The sequence below is a fragment of the Nipponia nippon genome, unplaced genomic scaffold (genome assembly GCF_047370975.1).
Source record: "Nipponia nippon isolate SJK-2023a ecotype South Korea unplaced genomic scaffold, ASM4737097v1 scaffold_23, whole genome shotgun sequence".
NCBI lineage: Eukaryota > Metazoa > Chordata > Aves > Pelecaniformes > Threskiornithidae > Nipponia > Nipponia nippon.
The window spans coordinates 5953105-5973435 of record NW_028262340.1 but is presented as its reverse complement, the minus strand read 5'-3'; the positions used below and the strand labels follow the sequence as shown (position 1 = coordinate 5973435).

At 47.4% G+C, this 20331-nt stretch overlaps 1 protein-coding gene across 1 annotated transcript; it reads right to left on the bottom strand.

The window, feature by feature from the left end:
• Positions 1–57: 57 nt before the first annotated feature.
• SMAP2 (small ArfGAP2) lies at positions 58–19623 on the bottom strand. Its single transcript, XM_009470842.2, has 10 exons — positions 19420–19623; positions 5801–5934; positions 5145–5230; positions 4214–4292; positions 3763–3849; positions 3077–3158; positions 2454–2554; positions 2177–2342; positions 1595–1917; positions 58–1182 (listed from the first exon to the last, which is right to left on the bottom strand). Exons 1-10 carry the CDS (start codon positions 19520–19522, stop codon positions 1057–1059), a joined length of 1287 nt encoding a protein of 428 aa, XP_009469117.1. The 5' UTR covers positions 19523–19623; the 3' UTR covers positions 58–1056.
• Positions 19624–20331: the final 708 nt, after the last annotated feature.

Below are 20331 nucleotides of genomic sequence, written 5' to 3'. Positions count from 1 at the left end.
CGGCGACAGTAGTGTTTAACGCAATCTGTTATGCTGTTTAAAAACAAGAGAAGTCAGTTGAGGTTTCACTGCAATACTTTATTTGGGAATTTACATATACACAGGATAAAGCAGACCACAGAAGTCTGACTTTCCGCTCACGCTGATGAGTTTAAGCAGTTGTGTTCTACTGAAGATGAGAAAAGAAATCTGACCCACCCACTTTTTATGCCTAGGTTAAAATGTCAAAAGCTAGCCAGGAAAGGGTACCAGGATTACACAGGAACAAAAAAAATATGAAAAAAGTATAAATTAGGATGTCATAGTAATTTTAAAAGTGTAAGAAAACTTGCAGTGGGCTCATAGCCCTTGATAAGTTAACTCTCAGTTAGATTGTTAAAAGTTAAATACATCGATACCACATATTAGACAGAAAAGCCACTCTGAAGTGCAAGTTTCACATTCCAAACAGCTTTGCCCCCACACTGCGCGAGAATCCTGCTTGCTCACGGGGGGAGGGAGAGGGGTCTTCAAAATGACTTTGGTTCCAATGAGGGCTGGCGAGCCAAGCACAGCGAGGCCTCAGCTCCGGAGAACTCCACTCAAGGGAAGAGGTAGCAAGGCTTGCTTGCCCCTGGGCTTGGGTTAAAATCCAGTTCCTCAGCACCAAAGTTTCCACCCCTCTGCTAACCAAAACCCCTACTAATACTAGAGTTTAAGTGATTCTTAAAAGGCCTGACACCACAGGCAGTATTAAGTACAGATTTCCCAAGTTCCTCAGTCACACCTCTGCTAAGATACCCAGCAGGACATTAAGTGCTACCCAGAAGCATTAGTGGAGGTTTGTGCAAGGAGGGGGTCCACCCCAGAAGTGTGCATTGACTGTGCTAAATACAGGGGAGCTCATGTTCTGGTCACTGAGGTTTCACCGTGTCTGACAGTGAAAAGGCAGAGATGGGTCTCAGTTATGGAAAGAGGTTCAGGCTGGGCAGCCAGCCAGAAAGAAAAACCCTGAATGTCTCATGGAGCAGTTTTGAAGAACAGAACAGAAGGCAAAAATAGTCACAACGCAAGGGATCATTTCCACATCTGAGTGCTGAGGGACTGATTGCTTCCCTGGGCACCTCCTCCACCCATTGACTGTCCATATCCCATCATGCCATTAGCTCCATAGAAGTTCATCCCAGCCATCTGCTGGGTCATCTGCAAAGGGGAGAGGAGAGAAGTCAGGGCCATGTCAAGGAGACTGCCAGCCCACAGCAGTCAAAGGTAAAACTCTTGCTCCCCAACATATTACAGGCTTAAGCAAGCTCTTCTAAAGAGTTACGGTGAACAGAAGTCACTGGCTTCTCAGGCGTATGCCCATCTAGCAAGTGAGGAAGTTCTCATTTTAGCTGATGTTGCACTGATTTTTGTTCTCCACCAAGCACCGAGACCTCTGAACAAGTTACTCCTTTGTGATCCCTCAGTTTGCCTGCAGTATCAGCAGACCTCACCCAACCCCAGCAGCCAGGCTTTAAAAGCACTGAAGTCTTCAGGTAACAGGCTAGGCTTAATTGCATGTGCCTCCCCTGCCCTCCAGCTACCTTTGGGTCAGCAGAAGATCACACCTCACCTGAGCAATGTTCCACTGAAGCTGCTGTGCTGGCTGCACACCATAGACAGGCTGGGGAACTGCTGCCATGCCAGCTACGTAGCCAGCCTGCTGTGCAGCCATCATCCCGTTGGGGACACCAATGACAGCTGCCTGCACGTTACCCACATATCCAGCTGGTATGGCCATGGGAGTCACCATCCCTGCAGCTCCGGGCTGGGCCATCATTCCCACTGATGGTGCCATCATGCCTCCCATCATGCTGCTGGAGGGGGCTACTCCTGGAAAGCTAGTATACGCTGCTGCGGGATATGCCATCTGAGCTGGGGCCATGAACATTGCTCCTAGAAAAAGGAAGAGAAGCAATGAAGGGAAGAACGGCTGCATTCATTGTCAGGGGCTGAAATGCCGACCTTCAAATCGGAGACTATCACAACATTCACTTGGCCGTGACATCCAGACTAAGCTGCTCATTATGCTGCTCGCCAGTTCTCAAGAAGGACCACCTACATTCCCACATCTTTGCTTGTCAGCTGTCAGGACACCCCGCCCACTCTGAATTAGCGTACCGCAGTTCAACAGCTCTATTCTGAGATCTGTTACCTTGCGCAGGCAGCTGAGGTGCTTGAGAGCCGTACAAGGAGAGGATAGAGTCTTTAGAGAGCTGCTTCTTCCCCACTTCCTCCCCTTTGCCTCCCGGCTCAGGGAAAAGATTCAGGTTTTCGGGAACAGAACCGGCACTTCCAGATGTTGGCATAGAGCCAGCGACCTGAGACAGAGACAGCACAACTGCAACCGCTGCATTCAGCACTAGGGGAAGACACACATCTCATTCGAGCATCTAACTAGGCTTTGTCAAGCACTGATGTTCCCTACTCACCTTCCTGGAGTCAGAGTTTGATCCCACCGATGCGAAAAGATCAAGATCCTTCTCTAAGCTGCTAGGCCTGCCGTTTGTAACGGTGGCTGTCACAGGAGCATCTGGGAGAGACAGAGCGGTGTGAACACCCATCACAGATAGCCTCAGGCTGAGGGGCAGCCTCCTGGACAATTAAGCAGTCTGCACATATGCCACTCAACCCGGCGACTTGACCTGTAACCTACTTTAGCCAACATATATTGCCAGCTCTGCGCTTGTCCTGCCGGTGCTGAGAAGGAACTGGCTCAGGACCAAGGAAGCGCACTGTGCCATATCTGTCCTATTAACCTCAGAGCAGCCGGGAGCCATGCTGCGTCTGGAGACGACTGTAGCTGCTCCTGTTATACTATAGGCACAACCACTGCACCAGCGTAAAGGGAAACGTAAGGAAAACTGTTTCTGCTGCGGTGCCGAGTGCTGCGCTTGAGTTGCACTGGAGTAGTTTAAGCAAAACCCTAGCATTCCTATCGGCTATTGTTCACCTGACATGAAAAATAAGTACTAAAAGCTCACCAAATTCACAGGATCAAAGGTGGTGTAAAGGGTCATTGTAACAAGTGCAAGAAGGCTGGAAGGGCTCTTACCAAGTCCTAGCAAGTCCATTACTGGTTCGGTAGATTTAGGAGAACTTTTTCTAGACTGCTGCGTTTCTTCTTTCTTTTGAGGCTAAGGAAAAAGAACACCAGAACTCTTGTTCAAATTTCAGTTTTACTCTGATACATTAGAGGCTTTAATGAGATTAACCCTTAAAATCCTTTTTTCCCAGTGGGCATAAGTGCTTCCAAAGTGAACAGAATTTCAGAGTATTACACAGTTGTTTTATTGTCCCATTACATTGGAACCTACTGCCAAATTTAAGCATAGAAACATAGAATCTTTTAGGTTGGAAAAGACCTTTAAGATCATCAAGTCCAACCGTTAACCCAGCACTGCCAAGTCCACCACTAAACCATGTCCCTAAGCATGACATCTACCCAGCTTTTAAATACCTCCAGGGATGCTCTAAACTAGGAGAAAAGTAACCACTCAAGCTGGGAAGCTAAGCAGGGAGTAGCAGGATTCCAATCTGCTCTGCATCGCAAGGCAGAGCACATCTGCTTAGTATCTGGTTGAGCAGCAGAAAACAAGGTACTACCATTAGTGTGACTCAATGCATCCACTGCTATGACTGAGGCCAGAAAAAATGCTTCCATATCAAGCTGGATTACCTCCGTTCTGCTTGAGAGAAGTTTTTTTACAATTGCTCTATGACCATGCCTTTTGGTCTTACCATTTTCACCTTCTCAAAGATGATAGGTTCCAGTTTTCTTTCTGATACTGGCTCATTACTCCTTTTCCATTTGTCATCCTTTTCTTTCTGTAAGGAGAAAAACACTGACATGAGGGTCAAAACTCATGTTGCCATACCAAGAGAAAGTTCATACAGAGCTTTACGTGATGCTGTTACTAATCTAAAAAGCCTCAAAGGTGCAGCTGAAGACATATTTGAAGCTAGTCCTGCTTTGAGCAAGGAGTTGGACAAGATGGCCTTCAAAGGTCCCCTCCAATTTAAATTCTTTCTACAGAATGACTGAAGCAATCAGCTTCGGAGAAGAGATTAGTCACTAATACAGGAAACATTTAACCTGTCTATTTTCATAGAGTCACTGCTTACTCATAAGACACAGACACTTATATCTTAACATGTATTCAAGCTTCTGTAGAAGTGATTAGAAACTAACCCTGAATGCATTGATGTCAATACTTCGGTCCATGTATTTCTTCTTTTCATATTTATCCCGAATGAAGCTTTCCACAGCTCTGCAAGCAGCTTGTTAAAGACAATGATTCAAGAATAGAAGACTTACGTAGTATTATTTGACATGTGGATACAAGGTACAGGCTGTAACTAAACTAATGACTGTTTAAAGAGCATTTCCAGCAGTAACTTACTTAAAACAATTTAGTGTTGGATCCAACTATTTTAGCTACTCAATTTTTGCCCTTGGGTTATTCCAAGCATGACAGTGCTATAAAAGGTACATTAAATCAGGGCTTGAATTCCTAGTGCATTTTCTTCACCGATGTATATTTACTTCAACCATCACTTAAGAGCATACACGCCTTTAGCACAAACCACACAGGGGTCAGAGGAACGGATCCTACGCGTACAAAAGCACCTCAGCCACCAGCTTAAGACAAAAATGATGGTAGAGAGGTGCTCCTGTGTTTCTTTAGGTTCACATCGCTGTTGCACTGGGCATCTAGAAACCCTCCTGTAAGGTAAAAGTTACAGCTGAATTTTTCAGAAGTGTTAAACCTTTTTAGCTGTCTCCACTGAGACTTTTAAACGCTCAGCACTTTTGAAAGTCAACCCTCCTATTTGCCACAGACCCTAGAGGGCATCTCATGCAATAGCTTCAGGTTGTAACATTCGTGTCCCAGTTCTCCACCCTTATAGCTTGGAAGCGATCCTTTTAGCTCTCTTCTGCTTCGTTCTGTAAGCAAGCGGCCTGTGGGTGAAGCAACGCTTGGAGGATGCCTAGCTAGAACTCATTCTCACAGCTGATGCCCAGGCACATGAAGTTAAGCCTCCTGTGCAAGGAGTGCAGCTACTAAGCAACAAGATGAAAAGACTCCATGTTTCCTCAGCAGCAAAGGAAGAAAGGATGCTGATCTGTTTGAGGTCGCCTGAAGTTCTCTGGCAGGTAGGCTTCATAAAGACGATTTGCTTTTCCATTTCCCATCTCTTGCATGCACTGCAATTCAAAAGAATTCTTGAACCATTTGTTTCACAGACATTAAAGCTCTTACACATACTAGCACACCAGGCTACCAAGCAAGAGCCTACCCGTATTAACCAGAAGGCACGTGTGGACTTTTGAAGTCTGGTCTGTACCTGAAAGCCACTCCTCAGGCTTTTGGTGCAAGCCTGCTAGCTAGGAACCCCCGATGCAGTTGCTATGATTCCCCCCTCCTACAGTTAGCCAATCCTAAGCACGACAGCACAATATTTATTCAAAGACAAGATAAATATCACATTAGCAACCTAGTGTCACTCTGGAAGGGCAGGATTTGTCTTCTGAAAACCTCAAGGAGAGGAGGTGGGCAGCAGCTCCAGCTAACAGCAGCCCTGGGCAGTTTTACAGAAACTTGCAGTGTCTGTCTTTACCCTCTGACGTTTGCTAAGCCTGAAATCATGACATTTTCTCTCCCAATCTAAACCTAGTTGATATCTTCTTCCTGCTTCACCTCCCACATCTCTGGCCTATTCAGACTTTACGTCCAAGCTTACCAAGCCCCACCGACCAAACACCACTGTGCATTACCTGTATCTGTTCTTGTGTCCACTGGTCAAGATTGACAGATTTTACCCTGGATATGTGAACCCCTAGGTTCCTGTGGATCCCGGCACAACGAATACAGATGAATACACCGATATTCCAGGATGCCCATCGTGGCCCTGCAAAGAGACAAGCGTTTCACAACATCAAGTCAACCTGTAGTTGCCTTGAGCAACTGAGAAACTGCACCAAGTGAACTGGGACTGAGGCATTTACATTTTCATCCAGATTAGAAATTGGCATTAGACATCAGCAGGATGTTTAAAGGTCGTCTCCCAATTATTGTACTTAGAGCTTGTATTTTATTGCCTCCCTCTTCCATTTTGAGAGCTCTACACAAGACAAACACAACTCTAAAAGGAGGAGGGAAGAAAATAGGCATTCAAACCACCCAAGACACTACAAAACCCGAATTTCCTCTTGCTTAAGCTGATGTAACAGTCATGGCAATATAAATCCATGTTCCTGCTTTAGCAATGGAGAATCTTTCCTGGATAACCTTATTGCAGTGGAATCAGCTCCAGAATATTCACTACTGCTCCAGGAAAAGCAGCATAAAATACTCCACATTTGACATGCAGAGTGCATCCTCAAATCTTCTGTTAGTCCTGTGCAGGAAGATAGAGCTGCTCAAGGGGAGCAGCACAGGCAAAACCCCGTACTCCAACCACCAAAACTGTAGAGCCGGGGGCAGAACCCCAGGTTGTGATCCTGGCACAAGACCGTTTAACAGTTCACTCCGCAGTTTCTACAGCTCTAATCAGATTGATGGTTTGCATGCGGCTTTCAGACAGGCAGGAGAGCTCCAAGGTGTAGAAGGGAGATCATGCCAGGGAAAAAACCACAAGGGAAAGATGAACAAGCTTAGTTTTACTCACTGCAAACAGTTCTCTGAAGAAAACCTGGCAATGCATTACCCAGGGGACGGCAGAGGTCCACAGGCACTCCCACCACTCGCAGCCCCCCTCCCAGCCAGGGCCGAAAGACCCTGGCCATCGAAACCCTCAGTCCTGGAGGAAAACCGGGTTTGGAAGTAGTCCTCTGCAGTGCAAGACAAGCAGGTTTTAAAACTAAGTCATCTGGCTAGAGCTGCTAGCCAGCTGCAGCTAGCGTGGCCAGCTTCCATCATGGGTTGGATATCACTGTCCATGGGTAACTGGCCAAACAGCCACGGCAAAGCCACATCCTGAATAAGGGAATCAATAGCCTCCAAATAAACTGTACTAGCCCTTTTTATAGGGATTTACAGGCATTATTGCAGATGAAGAGTTATTCTGTCTTTTTTTGCCATAGTTAAAATAGCAAGCCTCAAAGCTAATGAGACTGAGGTGGGAGGGGGAAGAGGGGGAAAGTGTAATTTCAAAGCCCTAAAAAAGCATCGCTGTATTTGACTCTCCTGAATATGTTCAGTGGTTGTTAACAGTTTAATTCCTATTTACTGGGAAAGTCTAGAGTATCCTGAGGGATTTGGTGCTGCTAATGCAATCAGTGGCTCATAGTCCCTTCCAGGGCAAAGGTGTGCAACCTCTAACTTACCTCCAGTACCTATTCCAGCTAATTTATGTTATGACTTTTAAAAAGTCTTTATTAAGTCTTCTGCCCTGTCCTGCCATTGCTTTCTGCTTTTTCACTAGAAGAGTGGCCCTTGAGAATGATACTAATTTAATGAAGCTGATCAGTCACTTCCCAGCTGAGGAACAGCTCTTGGTGAAGACCTTAACAGAAGCATACTCTTGCCTATGCCTCAGTTCCTTTATTCTACCCACCAAAATCTAGGACTGAATGCATCAAAGCAGGGGCCCATACTTTTAGCAGCACCTAAGTATGCCAGTCACAAAGTAAGGCATGGGAAGAAAAGGCTTGTTCAGTCTTATGCCTGTTGCACACCAAGGTGAAGCCAGGAACTCTGATCCTTCATTTGATTTATTTGTGGAGTTCTCTCCCAGATACACCCTGAAGGCTATAACATGAGACGGCCAGCGGGATTAAGCATGAGATTCAAGGTTAGATTTAAACTCTAGATATATTTAGCCTTTATAGGACTAAAAGGATTAATAGTCAGCAAGATGCTACATCAGGGCTGTAGCAATCAGCTCACTGGTTTGTCACATGTGCTTGCTCAAGCCACTGCAACCTCCTACCCTGCGATGCCCCACGAATGACTCAGTGGTACAGCCTGCTGTACCCATCCTGCTTTAGGATTACTCCTTTTGTGACGCAGGATCTGAAACAGCAAGGGCCGAGTACAGGAGTAACAGCTGACCATTGCTGCAACTCAGAGATCCCAGCTCTGGGAGACCCCAATACTGAAGCAGCTTCATTATGCCAGTGAATATTTAAAAAAAATACTACGTAGGCTTTCAAAAATCCTCCTAGCAGCTAGCATTTGGTTTGGCGATAAACACATTACAACCGCTGGTAGTTCTCTTCACTGATGGCTTATTCCAGCCAGGGTTTGGGTGTACTTGCAGTGCCAATAAATGCCATAAGGCTTCAGATCTACAGACGAGAGGAAATGCCAGAAGTCTGGGGATGTGGGGTGATTTTTGTCCAGAGCCAGGAGGAAGATGGTGATCCCAGAAGTTCAGCAGCCTGCTCTGACACGGTGGCGACTAGAGCCACACAAGCAGGGTATTTGGATGGTTCTCCAAAACGCTGCCCGAAGTCTGCAGCCAGCTCCGCAGTTCTGCAAAGCACGTGAATTTGAACTCTGGATCTGAGCACCCCATGCTTTTGGATCGAACTAGTAATTTCTTTGGCCTGGTTACACAGCCCTGTATTCTATCAACGCTATGATTAAAAAAAAAAGAGGAAGCAGATATGGCTACACCCCTCAAGAGTAAAAAGCTACTTTAAGCAGCTGCACAAGAAAACCACTTGCCTCGACAGCAGCAAAGGGTTGACACAGCAAGGTGCAATACAACAGGGAAAAAGTTGCTGCTGGAATAACCAGTGCTGAGCAGAACAGCAGCCCGTCGGCAGCAGGGCGAGGCAAATGAAATTTGCCCGGCTGAATCAAACTCCAAATAACTTCATGCTCATTAAAATTATCATTTAGTGCCTTGGGCAGTGCGGAACATTACCGGGTTTCTTTTGCTACAAGCTAGGGTGTTCTAAGCAAGAGAGCCCATCCTAACCAGGCTGCCACCAAGGAAGCAGTGGGCCAAAGCCCAGATGTCCCGGTTAGGCTGGACCAACCCAAATACACACTCTTACTAGACCTTCAGTTTTGCTAGTATCTAATGCCCCCAACCATTAAGCCAAAACAACATTTTTACCATTTCATTTCTTATAAAGCACTTAGTTTTGCAGGCAAGGGGGGATAGGTTTTGATGCACATGTAAACAAGCCTCCCACTTCCCTCTTTTGAGGCCAGGACGAAGGAGCTCGCACTGGAAATCACACAAGGAAGGGCCCAGTAAAGATCTGGCTGGGGAAAACTTTGTACAGTCATTTCCCCACAGTTTCACATGCCATTTTGAAGGTGACTGACTTGCAGAAAGCCCCAGGTGATATTTACAGATGCGAGTTCAGTCCCATGCTGCAGCATTTAACTTCCCAAAAACTAAACCACGCTGAAGTCTGTACAGAAGCTACAGTGACTGGGCATTGACAGAAGGGGCAAAACGCCTTAGTAGCAGTTAAGGGCACACAATTTTTCGGAGAAAAGTGTTTTTGTATTGATGAGTCACTTTAGAGAACATCACAGCAGCGTTTATCAGCATTGCTAGAGCTGCTGGGGAGCCCTATCTTCCCCTGCAGCCTCTGTGCACACCCTGGCACTCGCCACGAAGCGCTTGCACGCCATGCCACGGCAGCACCTGACCCTCGGGGTTCAGTGAATCATCGCCACTTATACACAAAAGGTTTTAGGACAAGGCTAACAGAAACATTTAGCTTGTTAAACCACTAGAAAGAAACACGAAAGAAATTGGTCCTCGCGTGAATACCCTCGCTAGTGTTATAAAAATAGTTCCCTTGGGGCTGGCGTCCTCACAGCCACCAGATGGCTTTAGAGCTTAAGGCCTAAATGAAAACTCACTTCTCATATGCAAAACGGAGTTTGCTGCAATGACCACCAGTATCAGACATGCAAGCCTGATGCTGCAGTCACTTTTGTTCCAGTATTATGGCAAATTTTAACATCCATGGTAAGCAAGTTCCTTGGCACCAGCTGGAACTGGGCATAGTTGTTCAGCTTTGATTAAGCATTCATGCCCCTGTTTATCACCTCATGTGTGCACAAATCCTTTCTGGAGAATGCCAACCATTTGCAGGCGAACAAGAGTAAAGAAAAAAGTAGTTCTGAGTAAGAACGGGATACTAATCAGAACAGATTTATGAGCCCAGCTATACACTCAGTTCTGGCACATTAAGGCTAGCTCAGACTACCTTGGGATATATTCCTAGTCTGGCAGTGGTCGCAGAAAGATCGTGAGCTTAAAGGCATCTATTGCTCACTCAGTTTCCATTTTAGAAAGCTGCATTGAATACTCGAGTGTATTGCTAAGCCAGGATGCACCACCATCCAGCAGAGACTAGAAAGCCACGTGCAAGAAACTCAGCTGCCCAGTCCGTGCTCCCACCAGACAGTCTCACAGCCTGTTTTATATCCCAGCCTGTCAAAATAAACACCGCATACCAAGCTGGTCCTACCAGCTTCAGTTACCAATCATTAATGCCTCCAAGGACTGTCTGAATGATCTGCCCTTACTGAAAAGGCTCCCAATTCCCTTTAAAACCCCAGCACAGCCTGGCTAGTCCGCCTCACACCATGTCTTAGTCACCTGCTGGAAGTTCACACCCTTAAGGGTTTTTAATCAAGGAAACCCAAGGGGATTCACTCCTCACCCTTTATTCAGGCATTGGATTTTTGGCTCAAGCTACTCATGCAAGTTTCTTTGGTAATAACCCTCCAGAAGGCATTTAAAAATAAAACAGAAGTTGGCTGCAAAGCCACTGCTCTTTTGAGAACGGGGGGTCAGGAAAAAAATAGATGCTTTCATAGGCAGGAAGGAGAGAGCATCACTATTCAAAGCCTAATGAAATATTCTTAGTGCAAACAATCACTGGACTCGCAGGCTCCCTGCCTGCAAGCACTCCAGCAAAAGCCCAGCTGTAACAGGGAAATGTGCCTGCTCAGCCCATTGAGCCCAGCTAACACTGCTACATGTGTTGGACTACGGCATCGTACAACTCACAGGGGAGGTGGATGTGGGAAATCCTCCTTGGAGCGGGATAATCCCTGCGAGACGACATTCACATCCTCCCATACAAGCCTTCACCAGTACTTGGAAATTTCTCATCGAGCCAAAGTTGAAAAGCCCTACTTTTCGCAGAGCCAAATGAGGAAATAGCCAAGTATCCAAGAGCTTCCTTTGACTTGTGGTTTCCTTATTCTGGAAAGAGATTGCTTAATGACTTACTGAAATTCATTCCGCTCATAGAAAAGCTATGACAAAGGCTGTCTTACAAAACAACTTCCTCTGCTCTTTACTGCAGATGTCTGTTCTACAGTCAAGTGTTCAGATTAGTTTGGGGAAACAAGGTGAACTCTGCCAGTGAGGAAAAAGTACAGTTAAACTCAATTTCAAGATCTCTAAATTATGCTATTTAGTTACTAACGCAGGCTAGTTAGTTACTGGTCTGAGCACGCAGCCTGATACGGCTATCTGAGACTTGCGAAGCACAACGCTTGCATGTAGGCTCAGGTTTAGTACCAGACTAAGCTATTTGTGTAGTTTTCAGGGAGCCGCTGGAACCCAGTGAAACAGGGATGCTAAAGCCAAAAAGCTCTGTAGCAAGGGAGTTTGATAAGGATATGCCTAGTTAAGCATTTTTGTGGTTCAAAAACTTGACTTTATGCCATCCTTTTAAAGAGGAAAGGGCTGTTTTGGGGGGCTTTTGTCTTTTTTTTTCCCCCCGTAGAAGATTGCTGCAGTAATTACAGGCTTTAACCACTCTCTGCAGGAAAAAGGAAGAGCCAGAGGCATCTATGGGGGTTGAGAGTATTGCTTCCGACAACAGCCTGGAGCTTTGCATTAAAAATCTTCTTTGCTGTATTAGCAGCAACCAGTATACTCTCTCCTTCCCCAAACCATAATGTTTGCTACAGGTACCTTACTGGCCAAGTCAGACCAAGCTGACCAGTGCTGGTTTCGTTTCCTCAGGAACTGGCTTTCAATCTTCTACAGTTTACCAGAAACGCATAACATTTGAGTGCCCGGTGGCCTCGAAGGCAGCTACACAGCAGCATTTGATCTAACTCTGAGTGGTGGGGTAAGCTTGCAGAAGCAGCCTTCAATGCACATCTTATCTTTGTTACCATCTTGATCTTTGAAGAAGTGCTGCGATGATACAAGCGCAGATGGAGCAAGGTGGAGGAAATTAAAATAGATGCTGTGAACAGCAGGGTGGGTCCTTCCTGCTGTTTAAGCAAGTGATGTTTATTACTCCAGTAAATAAACTGTGAAAGCGACAATTTCAAGCAGATGCTATAACAAGAATCCATGCAAAAGGACTGGTTAACATTACCAATACTGATGACCACGATGTCTAAAATTACATAAAAATCAGCCAAGTTTCATGATCCACGTATTTCCTGCGGAGGTCAGCGTAGTAAGAGCCCCAACATATACATGGTCAATACCAGAGACTAGATGACAGATGTCCAATCACTAGGTTCCAGTCAAAACTAGACACAAGTCACTCCTAGAAGTTGCTAGGGTAAAGGCAGCAGATTTTGAGGCCTGAATTTCCATGAAATGCAAAAAAACTTAGGTAAACACCAACCCTGTGCCCAAATGCACATATAAACAGAGCAGCAGGATGGAAACTCACACTGTCACTGTTTTACACCATCAAAATTCAACTTAGAATTTCTCCACCATCAAATCCCTTACAAGACATCTGCTCACACAGCTTTAATTCTTCACTGCATTTTAAAAATATTTAGACCCTATCTTTCAATCTCATTTGAGTTGTGGAGATATGTAGAAGTCTAAGTCCTTAAAATAGCTCCTAACAGAGGAAGGAGTCTCAGCTCCCGGGCCACTTTTTGCTTGATTGACAATCCCTTCAATATCTAGAGCTAGACACGAACTATTTTTCACTATCAAAGTTACCAAAAAGGACTTGACATTCATAAGGATAAGGCATAACCTCACCAGTAAGGAATGGCATGTTTTGCCAGAAATAGAGGTAAGCAGTTTAACGAGGCGCTGAAGGTCCAACCGCAGCACAGGTAAATCCAGCTTCGCAGTCAGAGGAGGCTTTGCTCTAAGACAGTTTCTCTTAAGAGCTCAAACTTTTTCTGTCCTAGATTTCCTGGGACACATGAAATAATCACTATTCTGGATCAACCTGAAGGAGACCAAAGCTATTCTTGATTCTCTAGTTGGTTTTGATAACCTACTTGCATTTTGAAAGACGAATTACCTTTAAATTGCAGAGGCATTTTCTGAAGAGGCTGGCACACAAGCTCCTGAGTGTTTGATACCTTATGTAAGTCATCTGGCAGTTACTATAGGAACAAACTTTTACTAAAGTGGCAGCTATGCTCCCAGAATCACATGGCGTTTTTGGACCCTTAATTTACACCCTCTGCTATATGGCCACTCACCATACAGGCTCTCCATTTCACAGGTGGGGCAATATAGCTGGTACAGAAGAACGATGAACGGTATTAAAGCTGACACGGTTTGCCGAGATGCCCTCTGCTTGGAGGATTATCTTTGTTATCTATTTCTGGCAGATGTAGAGACATACATCCATGTACGTGACTCAGAGCTCTGCATATCTTTTCTTAAAGGGTATCTTCCTACAGCTCTCCTGAGCACAAACCAATTCCAAATAAGTCCCCACTGGAAAGGCTGATGCTTTTTTCCTCGCTTTGTGGCTTGAAGGGGAAGTTACAACTTACTCCAAGCAGGTGAATGTAAGGTCAGGCTCACAGCTAGACAGAGCCGTGTTCCCTCCCAGCCAGTTGTACACCATGGCAGCATGGCTCAGACTTCTCAGGTGAAGATCACGAAGGGATAAAGCCAGTCTCACAGACGAAAGTAATTTCTGAACGTTTACACTCACTTGAAATTAAGACTGCTTTATGCACAAGACTATTCCTTTCAGACCTGACTTTAAAGATTAGAACACTTCAAAAGCAGAAGAGAAAATGCAGCGCTCATTAAGATAACTGCAGAATACTGTGACTGCAGCAAAGAATTAAATGAGTATACAAGCACATATGCATCCCCTCTGGCAAGCTTCCATTACATAAGATTGAGCTTCCTCCTAATACAAGATTTTCTAAGGCAAGCTGAGAAGCTTTAGTCCTACTGCTTTGGTTTTTTGAAGCCCACTGCAGGCAAACAATATGCATCACTACCCACTGCTCAGTTTTCCCATAATGATCATTTCTTCATCACATGCAGTTGTTCTAGGCAGCTATTTAAAAAGTTACTCTTCATATTGCTTTTACTGAAAAGGAAATTCAGCTGCGATTCAATAGTCTGCTGATGGAGGAGTTGAGTCACAACAGATTTTTGTTGAACATTAGCAACATGGTTTATATTAATACTAGTTTGGCTGGACTAAACCAACTGTAATAAGCTAACTCCCTCATTCCACTGGAAGTCATCCTTCCTTAACTACACCTACTCTAGCCCCAAGCTTTTTATCCTGCTCCTCCTGCTTCCCATCCAATATTTAACCACCTATTCACACGTATTTTCAAAGTTCTACCTCTCTTTCGGAAAAGACTGCTTGAAGAATTAGATCTGGGTTTGTGTTGCGTCCAGCAACAAGTAGTTTCCCATCTAACCCCTAAAGTTAGAAGAAGGGGTTGATTTTGGCATGGAACCCACAGTTCTCAAGACACGAGGGATGAAGGGAAGAGTCAGACAAACCAAGAGGAGCACAGGGCAACCTTAACTGATGGATGGACGGACACAGCAGTCCTCGCTGGTGCTCCCTGTGGAGGAACCTGCCGTTCTGACGTCAACGAAACTGGATCCAAGGAGCCTGTTGGATGGATAGGACTGGAAGAGCAGAGGGAAAGAGTTTGGGAGAAGGAGAGAATCAAATAGAATTAGCTGTATGTTACACAAGTTCAGCACAGAGCTTTAGAGTCAGAAATGCAGAGAAGAATCCAGTTAACGTAAGTGTTACTCAACACAAGACATTTTCCGATTACTGGAAGACATCTGAACAGTTAGGTGAAGTCCAACTTGCACAGATTACACCACATCTCTCCTTCATCTATGTTGTAATTTCAGCCTCCAGACTCATTCTGAGGTTCAGCAGTGTATCTTCTGACAGATACTCAATACAGTCAGACTGCTTCACAGTCACGTTATCTTATACACACACCACCACAACAGCAACACAACTGCCCTCAGAAGGCCCTTTGCCATGAGACATGAACTGGTAGAAGAGATCCCACTCACTCATCAACACCTTCTCTTCTAAGGCGTTTTGTTCAAGCGATTCATACAGCAAAGGCCTTCAAAAAGAGGATTATGATAATTCATCACTCCAGCTTTTAGTGGAGGCAGCCACTCTACCACCTTAGCCATGCTGGGCAGTCCTGAGGGGAGAGCTGCATCGCTGCAGGTGGTGCAGTACTGCTGAGACTCCGTGCTGGATCGTTGCTTTTGATCATTAATATCAGTATCGTGATAGCATTCAGAGCTGCATGTGAAAACCACTGAGACGAGTAATCTTTGATAGCGCTTGCAAGGGGAAATCTGTTGTTCTGTTTGCACCTAACATGGCTAGATTATATCCTGAACGGCTGCCACTGAGCTCCCGAGTCCTGTTTTGATGAAGTAATGAAGACCCCTCTCACATACACAGAGGTTTTCACTCCTAAGCTCCACTGCCAGAAAGCAGTCTAGCCACGCTCTGCTTCGGCGCAGGATGTACTACGTACTACCTGTCCACCCGCTTTTCATCAGATCACCCCGTTTACCCACAGTTACTTTGGAGACAAAGTTTGCAATGCAAAGAGGAAGCAGCAGGCGAGAGATCTCGCCCAACTTCCTCCAAAACAAGAGCCTCTAACCACGGCAGTGTTTGTCGCAGAAGCAAAAACCACCCCGAGCTTGCTTTCCCAGTTTCCTTGTCCTTTTTTCCCCTCCAGCAACTTAGACTCAGGACATTAATAGCTTTCGCCAAAGGGAAGCCATCAAGCTCACGCTTCTGCGGTTCTCCTTTCAGGCTCATCCGTGCAGCTCTTACAGAAAAGTTACGTGGAAAAAGCACATGAAGCCATCACTGTCTCCAACAGCTTGTCAGAAGAAACGCCTTGGGAAGAGTGATGTGCCCCACAGAAGTTACTTGCATCCCAAACATACAAGGGAAGGAGAGTATATTGGAGAAACTAGTTTTCTCTCCTTATCACACTTAAGGATGCAAGTTGGACTAGGAATCACTTGTAGGCACTGCCTGATGGAAAGCAAGTAATAACAAGAACACAGAAGATAACCTCTCTAAGCAATCACTTTGATAAGGGCAGAAGAGAAGCAAGATACCCAACTGTTCACCAACACGGCGTGGCAAACAAGAGCGTGCTTGCTGCACTGGTCCCAGAGCACGGGGCCCAACCAGTAGCCAGCACCAGAGAGCTGACGTTCCTGAAAAACAGACTTTTACCCTAACACTGAGAATTTCTGCAGAGCATGGAATCAAGTGGGCACATACTAGCACTGCAGCTCACACCAGAGGTACTGCAATCTCATTTAGTTCTGTATATAGAAGTGGAAAAAATACAGTAATGAAACCCAGCAAGTAGTTAGGTCATTGGGAACAGGCATAATGGAAGCGTGGGTGGCATCTGAACAGTCTCTGCCTATGTGTCATGCTAGCTTCGAAACGCTCAGATCAAGCAGCAAACCACTACAAAATTCAGGAACTTCAGCATAAAAACAGATGGCCAAAAGCCAGTGTTTTACTGTAAAAGTGTCTTGAGAGGTGCTGTATGAGCTGCCAGGTTCTTACTCTGCCTTCAACTTTGTTGAAACTCATGCAAAAATCCTTATGTTGAACGTGAGCTGACAAAGAAGGGAGCTGGCATAAGAAACACCCCTGCCACCACCAACCAGTGGTCAGTGACCAGATTTCAGCTGTGACCTTGGCAAACTACTGTTCACAAAACTGTACACAAATACATTCTTCATGTATCTCAACTAGCATAGCCAGACATGCAATCAGCTAAAAACTCAGCAACAATCAGCTGTACAGAAAAGCAGCTATTCTTCCAGGTAGCAGGGGAAACGTTGAGGGAAGCCATCTGGAGCTAGCAAAGGCCACGTGGCTTCTCTTCAGTGCAGACTTGCACAGAGTTTTAGTTATTAAGAAGCCGTATATCAAATAAAATGTGCTCTTTACTCCGCACAAGTACACCTAGGGCTCATTTCCATACGCAAAGCGGAACGTTGCAGTTACTTTCAGCAGCCGTAAGAATTAACATCAGGCCTTCCTTGCCATCACTGCAAACCAGCACCTCTGTCTTGCTGGGAGAACACCACATCAAGCCACAGTAACCAAAACGCAGCCCAATATGATGCTTTGACTGGCACCAACTACCAGTCAGATACCTGGCTGGAGAGCTTACTGCACATACACCTCCTGTGGCCACAAACCCCGTATGTTGCCCTCCAGAATGAGATCTCCCATCTCCATGAATCTCATAAGTACGGTGGATAATTATTTTGCCAGATAATTCAGTACAACAGAAGCCTACTCTTCATGACTGATGCAACCTATCTTCCCAGACACAAGCGGCTTCTAGCTTTAGTGGCAATGCTGAACTGTACACTTTAACTTTTATACATAATTAACTGGAATACTGCGTTTCCAGGATGCACTATGAACAGGAGAAGCTATGTAACCACATCAAAATGAGCAACCTGGAACTGCGATGAGAATTTGTTTCCATATGGTGTACATTACTGTCTCATGCCTCAAAAGACAGGACAAGACAGCTATTTTTGCCCTTGGCACTGGCATTAGGAGCCAAGAGATAAGCAATTTGCAAGTGAGAGGAACATTCTGCTCTCTACCAACACCACCATGTTCAACTTACATGGTCAGCCAAAGCCAGGTGTGAAACATCTCAAAATAAGCCATCTCCAAGATAAAACAGGTTGTTATGATGAGGTTACTATGTTTTAGGGCTTTTTTTGGAGCAGGGCTGAAAACAAACCTTAATAGCACCATTTTTAATGTTTTTCAGCAGTGCTCTCTGCAGGTTTTAGAGGTCATACTGAGGTGACTAAGTCTCCCGCTTACAGATGGACACAGAAACACAGCCCCTGCTCCAAGTTCATTTATTGCAGCTATTGGGAAACAAGCCTCAAGTTCAGGTCCCCAAATCATTCTAATAGCTCATTAAAATAGGATTTTAGGTAGGTATGGGAATAACCTTACGCCTTTTGCTACAGGAAACCAAAGCATTTCACAGTAGCAAGCTACAGAAAGGCATCTGCATCACCATGGAACAAGTAACAGTTGGTTTATTCATTTGTTTTGTCTTCTAGAATTCAGACATTTACATCTGACTTCCTCTCTATCCCACTCCACTCCTTTCTAAGAAAAGTAAGGGTCACAACATGCCTTGAAATCAACATTAAGTGGAAAAGGAAGCACAGGACAAAATAGGAAATTCCTTCAGTGGTAGTTGGTTCCAGGGCTAGGTTACAATTCCTTCCTATTCCTTACACACTGCACCTTCAAATACCGCTCCTGTCTGAGCCTCTAAACACGATCTGCTGCTCACGTTACAGCTGATTTACAGGATATTACTCCTCAGCCGGAATGCCCTCCAAAATTACGCAACGCCAGCTTTCCAGGTTCCTCTTAATACAAGACTTCTCCAGAACAGCAGTCCCCACACGCCATGAAGTGTTTTCACACCGACATCTGCGATCAAGCCCCAGCGCAGTCAGGGAGCCGACGAGTTTCCATAAGCAGATCTCGGGCAGTTTTCCACTCAACTCCCTCGCGGAACGACGGGCGCAGCCGAGCTGCAGCAGTGGGGCTGGGAGCACCAGGAGCGCTTTCTCCGACAGGAGCACTGCCAGCACAGCCTGCTGCGACCAGCAGTGAATTAAACCGTGCTGGAGCCAAGTCTGGGTGGTTTTTTGGTTCGTTTTTTTTTTTTTCCAAACACCAAGCGCCTGCTCAACCGAAGGGGAAACCACCCGCCGTGCTACAAACCCCCAGACGGCCCGGGCCCCCGCTGCAGCGGCTTTAGGCAGCGCCGCTGCCCCTGCCCGCAGCCGGAGCCTTCCCTGCCCGCTCACGGGGGGGCTGCACACCGCAAGCCCCCGCGAACCGGGGCGGGGGAGGCTGGAGGACGGAGCCGTCACCCGCCAAGGCCCAGCCGGGCCTGTCCTCCCGGGGGAGGCGTCCCTCCTCCCGCCGCTGCCCCGGGGAGGACGGGGAGACCGGAGGGTCCCGAGAGGCCCCGGCAGCAAGCGGCGGGGAGCGGGGGTCAGCGCTCCGCCACACGGCGGCACCGAAGGGGTGACACCCGCGCTGGCCCGGTCCCACCAGGCCCCGCCGCCCCCTCAGCCGGCGCGGCCCGCGGGGGAGGCCGCCGGTACCTTTGGCCTGGCAGTCGGCGCAGTACTTGTTCTCCTCCTCCACCAGCAGGCTGGCCAGCACCGCCTGGTACCGGTCCACGTCGCGGACCGACTTGCCCGTCATGGCGCGGCCGGCGCAGCCCGCCCGCGGGTCACGGCGCCGCCGTCCCGGGCACTCGCCGCTTCCTGCTTCCGGCCGGCTGCAGGGGCGGGGCGACAAAGGGGAGGAGCCAATCGGCGGCAGCGCGCGCGCTTTAACGCTCCCCCTCCGCCGTTGATTCGCTGCGGCGCGGCAGCGCCCGCGGGAGCCAATCGGTGGAGGCGGGGCGGTGGCGGGGGAGGCATGAATGGGCAGGGTCACGTGGTGGGCGGAGCTGTGGGCGGGGGGGGGGCGGGGGGGGGGCGGGGGGGCTGAGGGGTGCGAGGAGGCGGGTGGGGGGCTCGGGGGGTGCAGGGGAGGCCGGGGGGATTCGGGGGGCTGGAGGTGCTGGCTGGGGTGCGGGGATGCTGGCTGGGGGGTTCGGGGGGCTGGGGGGTTTGGGGGTGCTGGCTGGGGTGTAGGGATGCTGGTTGGGGGGGTTTGGGGTACTGAGTGGGGGTACAGGGGTGCTGGGTGGGGGGCTTTGGGGGACTGGCTGGGGGCTTGGGGGGGCTGGGGGGTTTGGAGGTTCTGGCTGGGGGTGCAGGGATGCTCGCTGGGGGGTTCAGGGGGCTGGGGGGTTTGACGGTGCTGGGTGGGAGTGCAGGGGGGTTTGGGGGCACTGGGGGGTAGAGGGGTGCTGGCTGGGGGGATTGGGGGGCTGTCTGGGGGCTTGAGGGGACTGGGGGGGCTGGAGGTGCTGTCTGGGGTGTAGGGATGCTGGCTGGGGGGGTTTGGGGTGCTGAGTAGGGGTGCTGGCTGGGGGCTTGGTGGGGATGGCTGTGGGATGGAAG

What these genes read in the sequence shown, in the direction of transcription:
- SMAP2 (XM_009470842.2), bottom strand. Translation starts at nt 19,522, where the DNA reads ATGACGGGCAAGTCGGTCCGCGACGTGGACCGGTACCAGGCGGTGCTG. An exon ending in GGACACAAGAACAGATACAG is followed by an intron (nt 5,231 to 5,800) that starts GTAATGCACAGT and finishes TTTGAATTGCAG; the next exon opens with TGCATGCAAGAGATGGGAAA. An exon ending in AATGGACTTGCTAGGACTTG is followed by an intron (nt 2,555 to 3,076) that starts GTAAGAGCCCTT and finishes TGTCTCTCCCAG; the next exon opens with ATGCTCCTGTGACAGCCACC.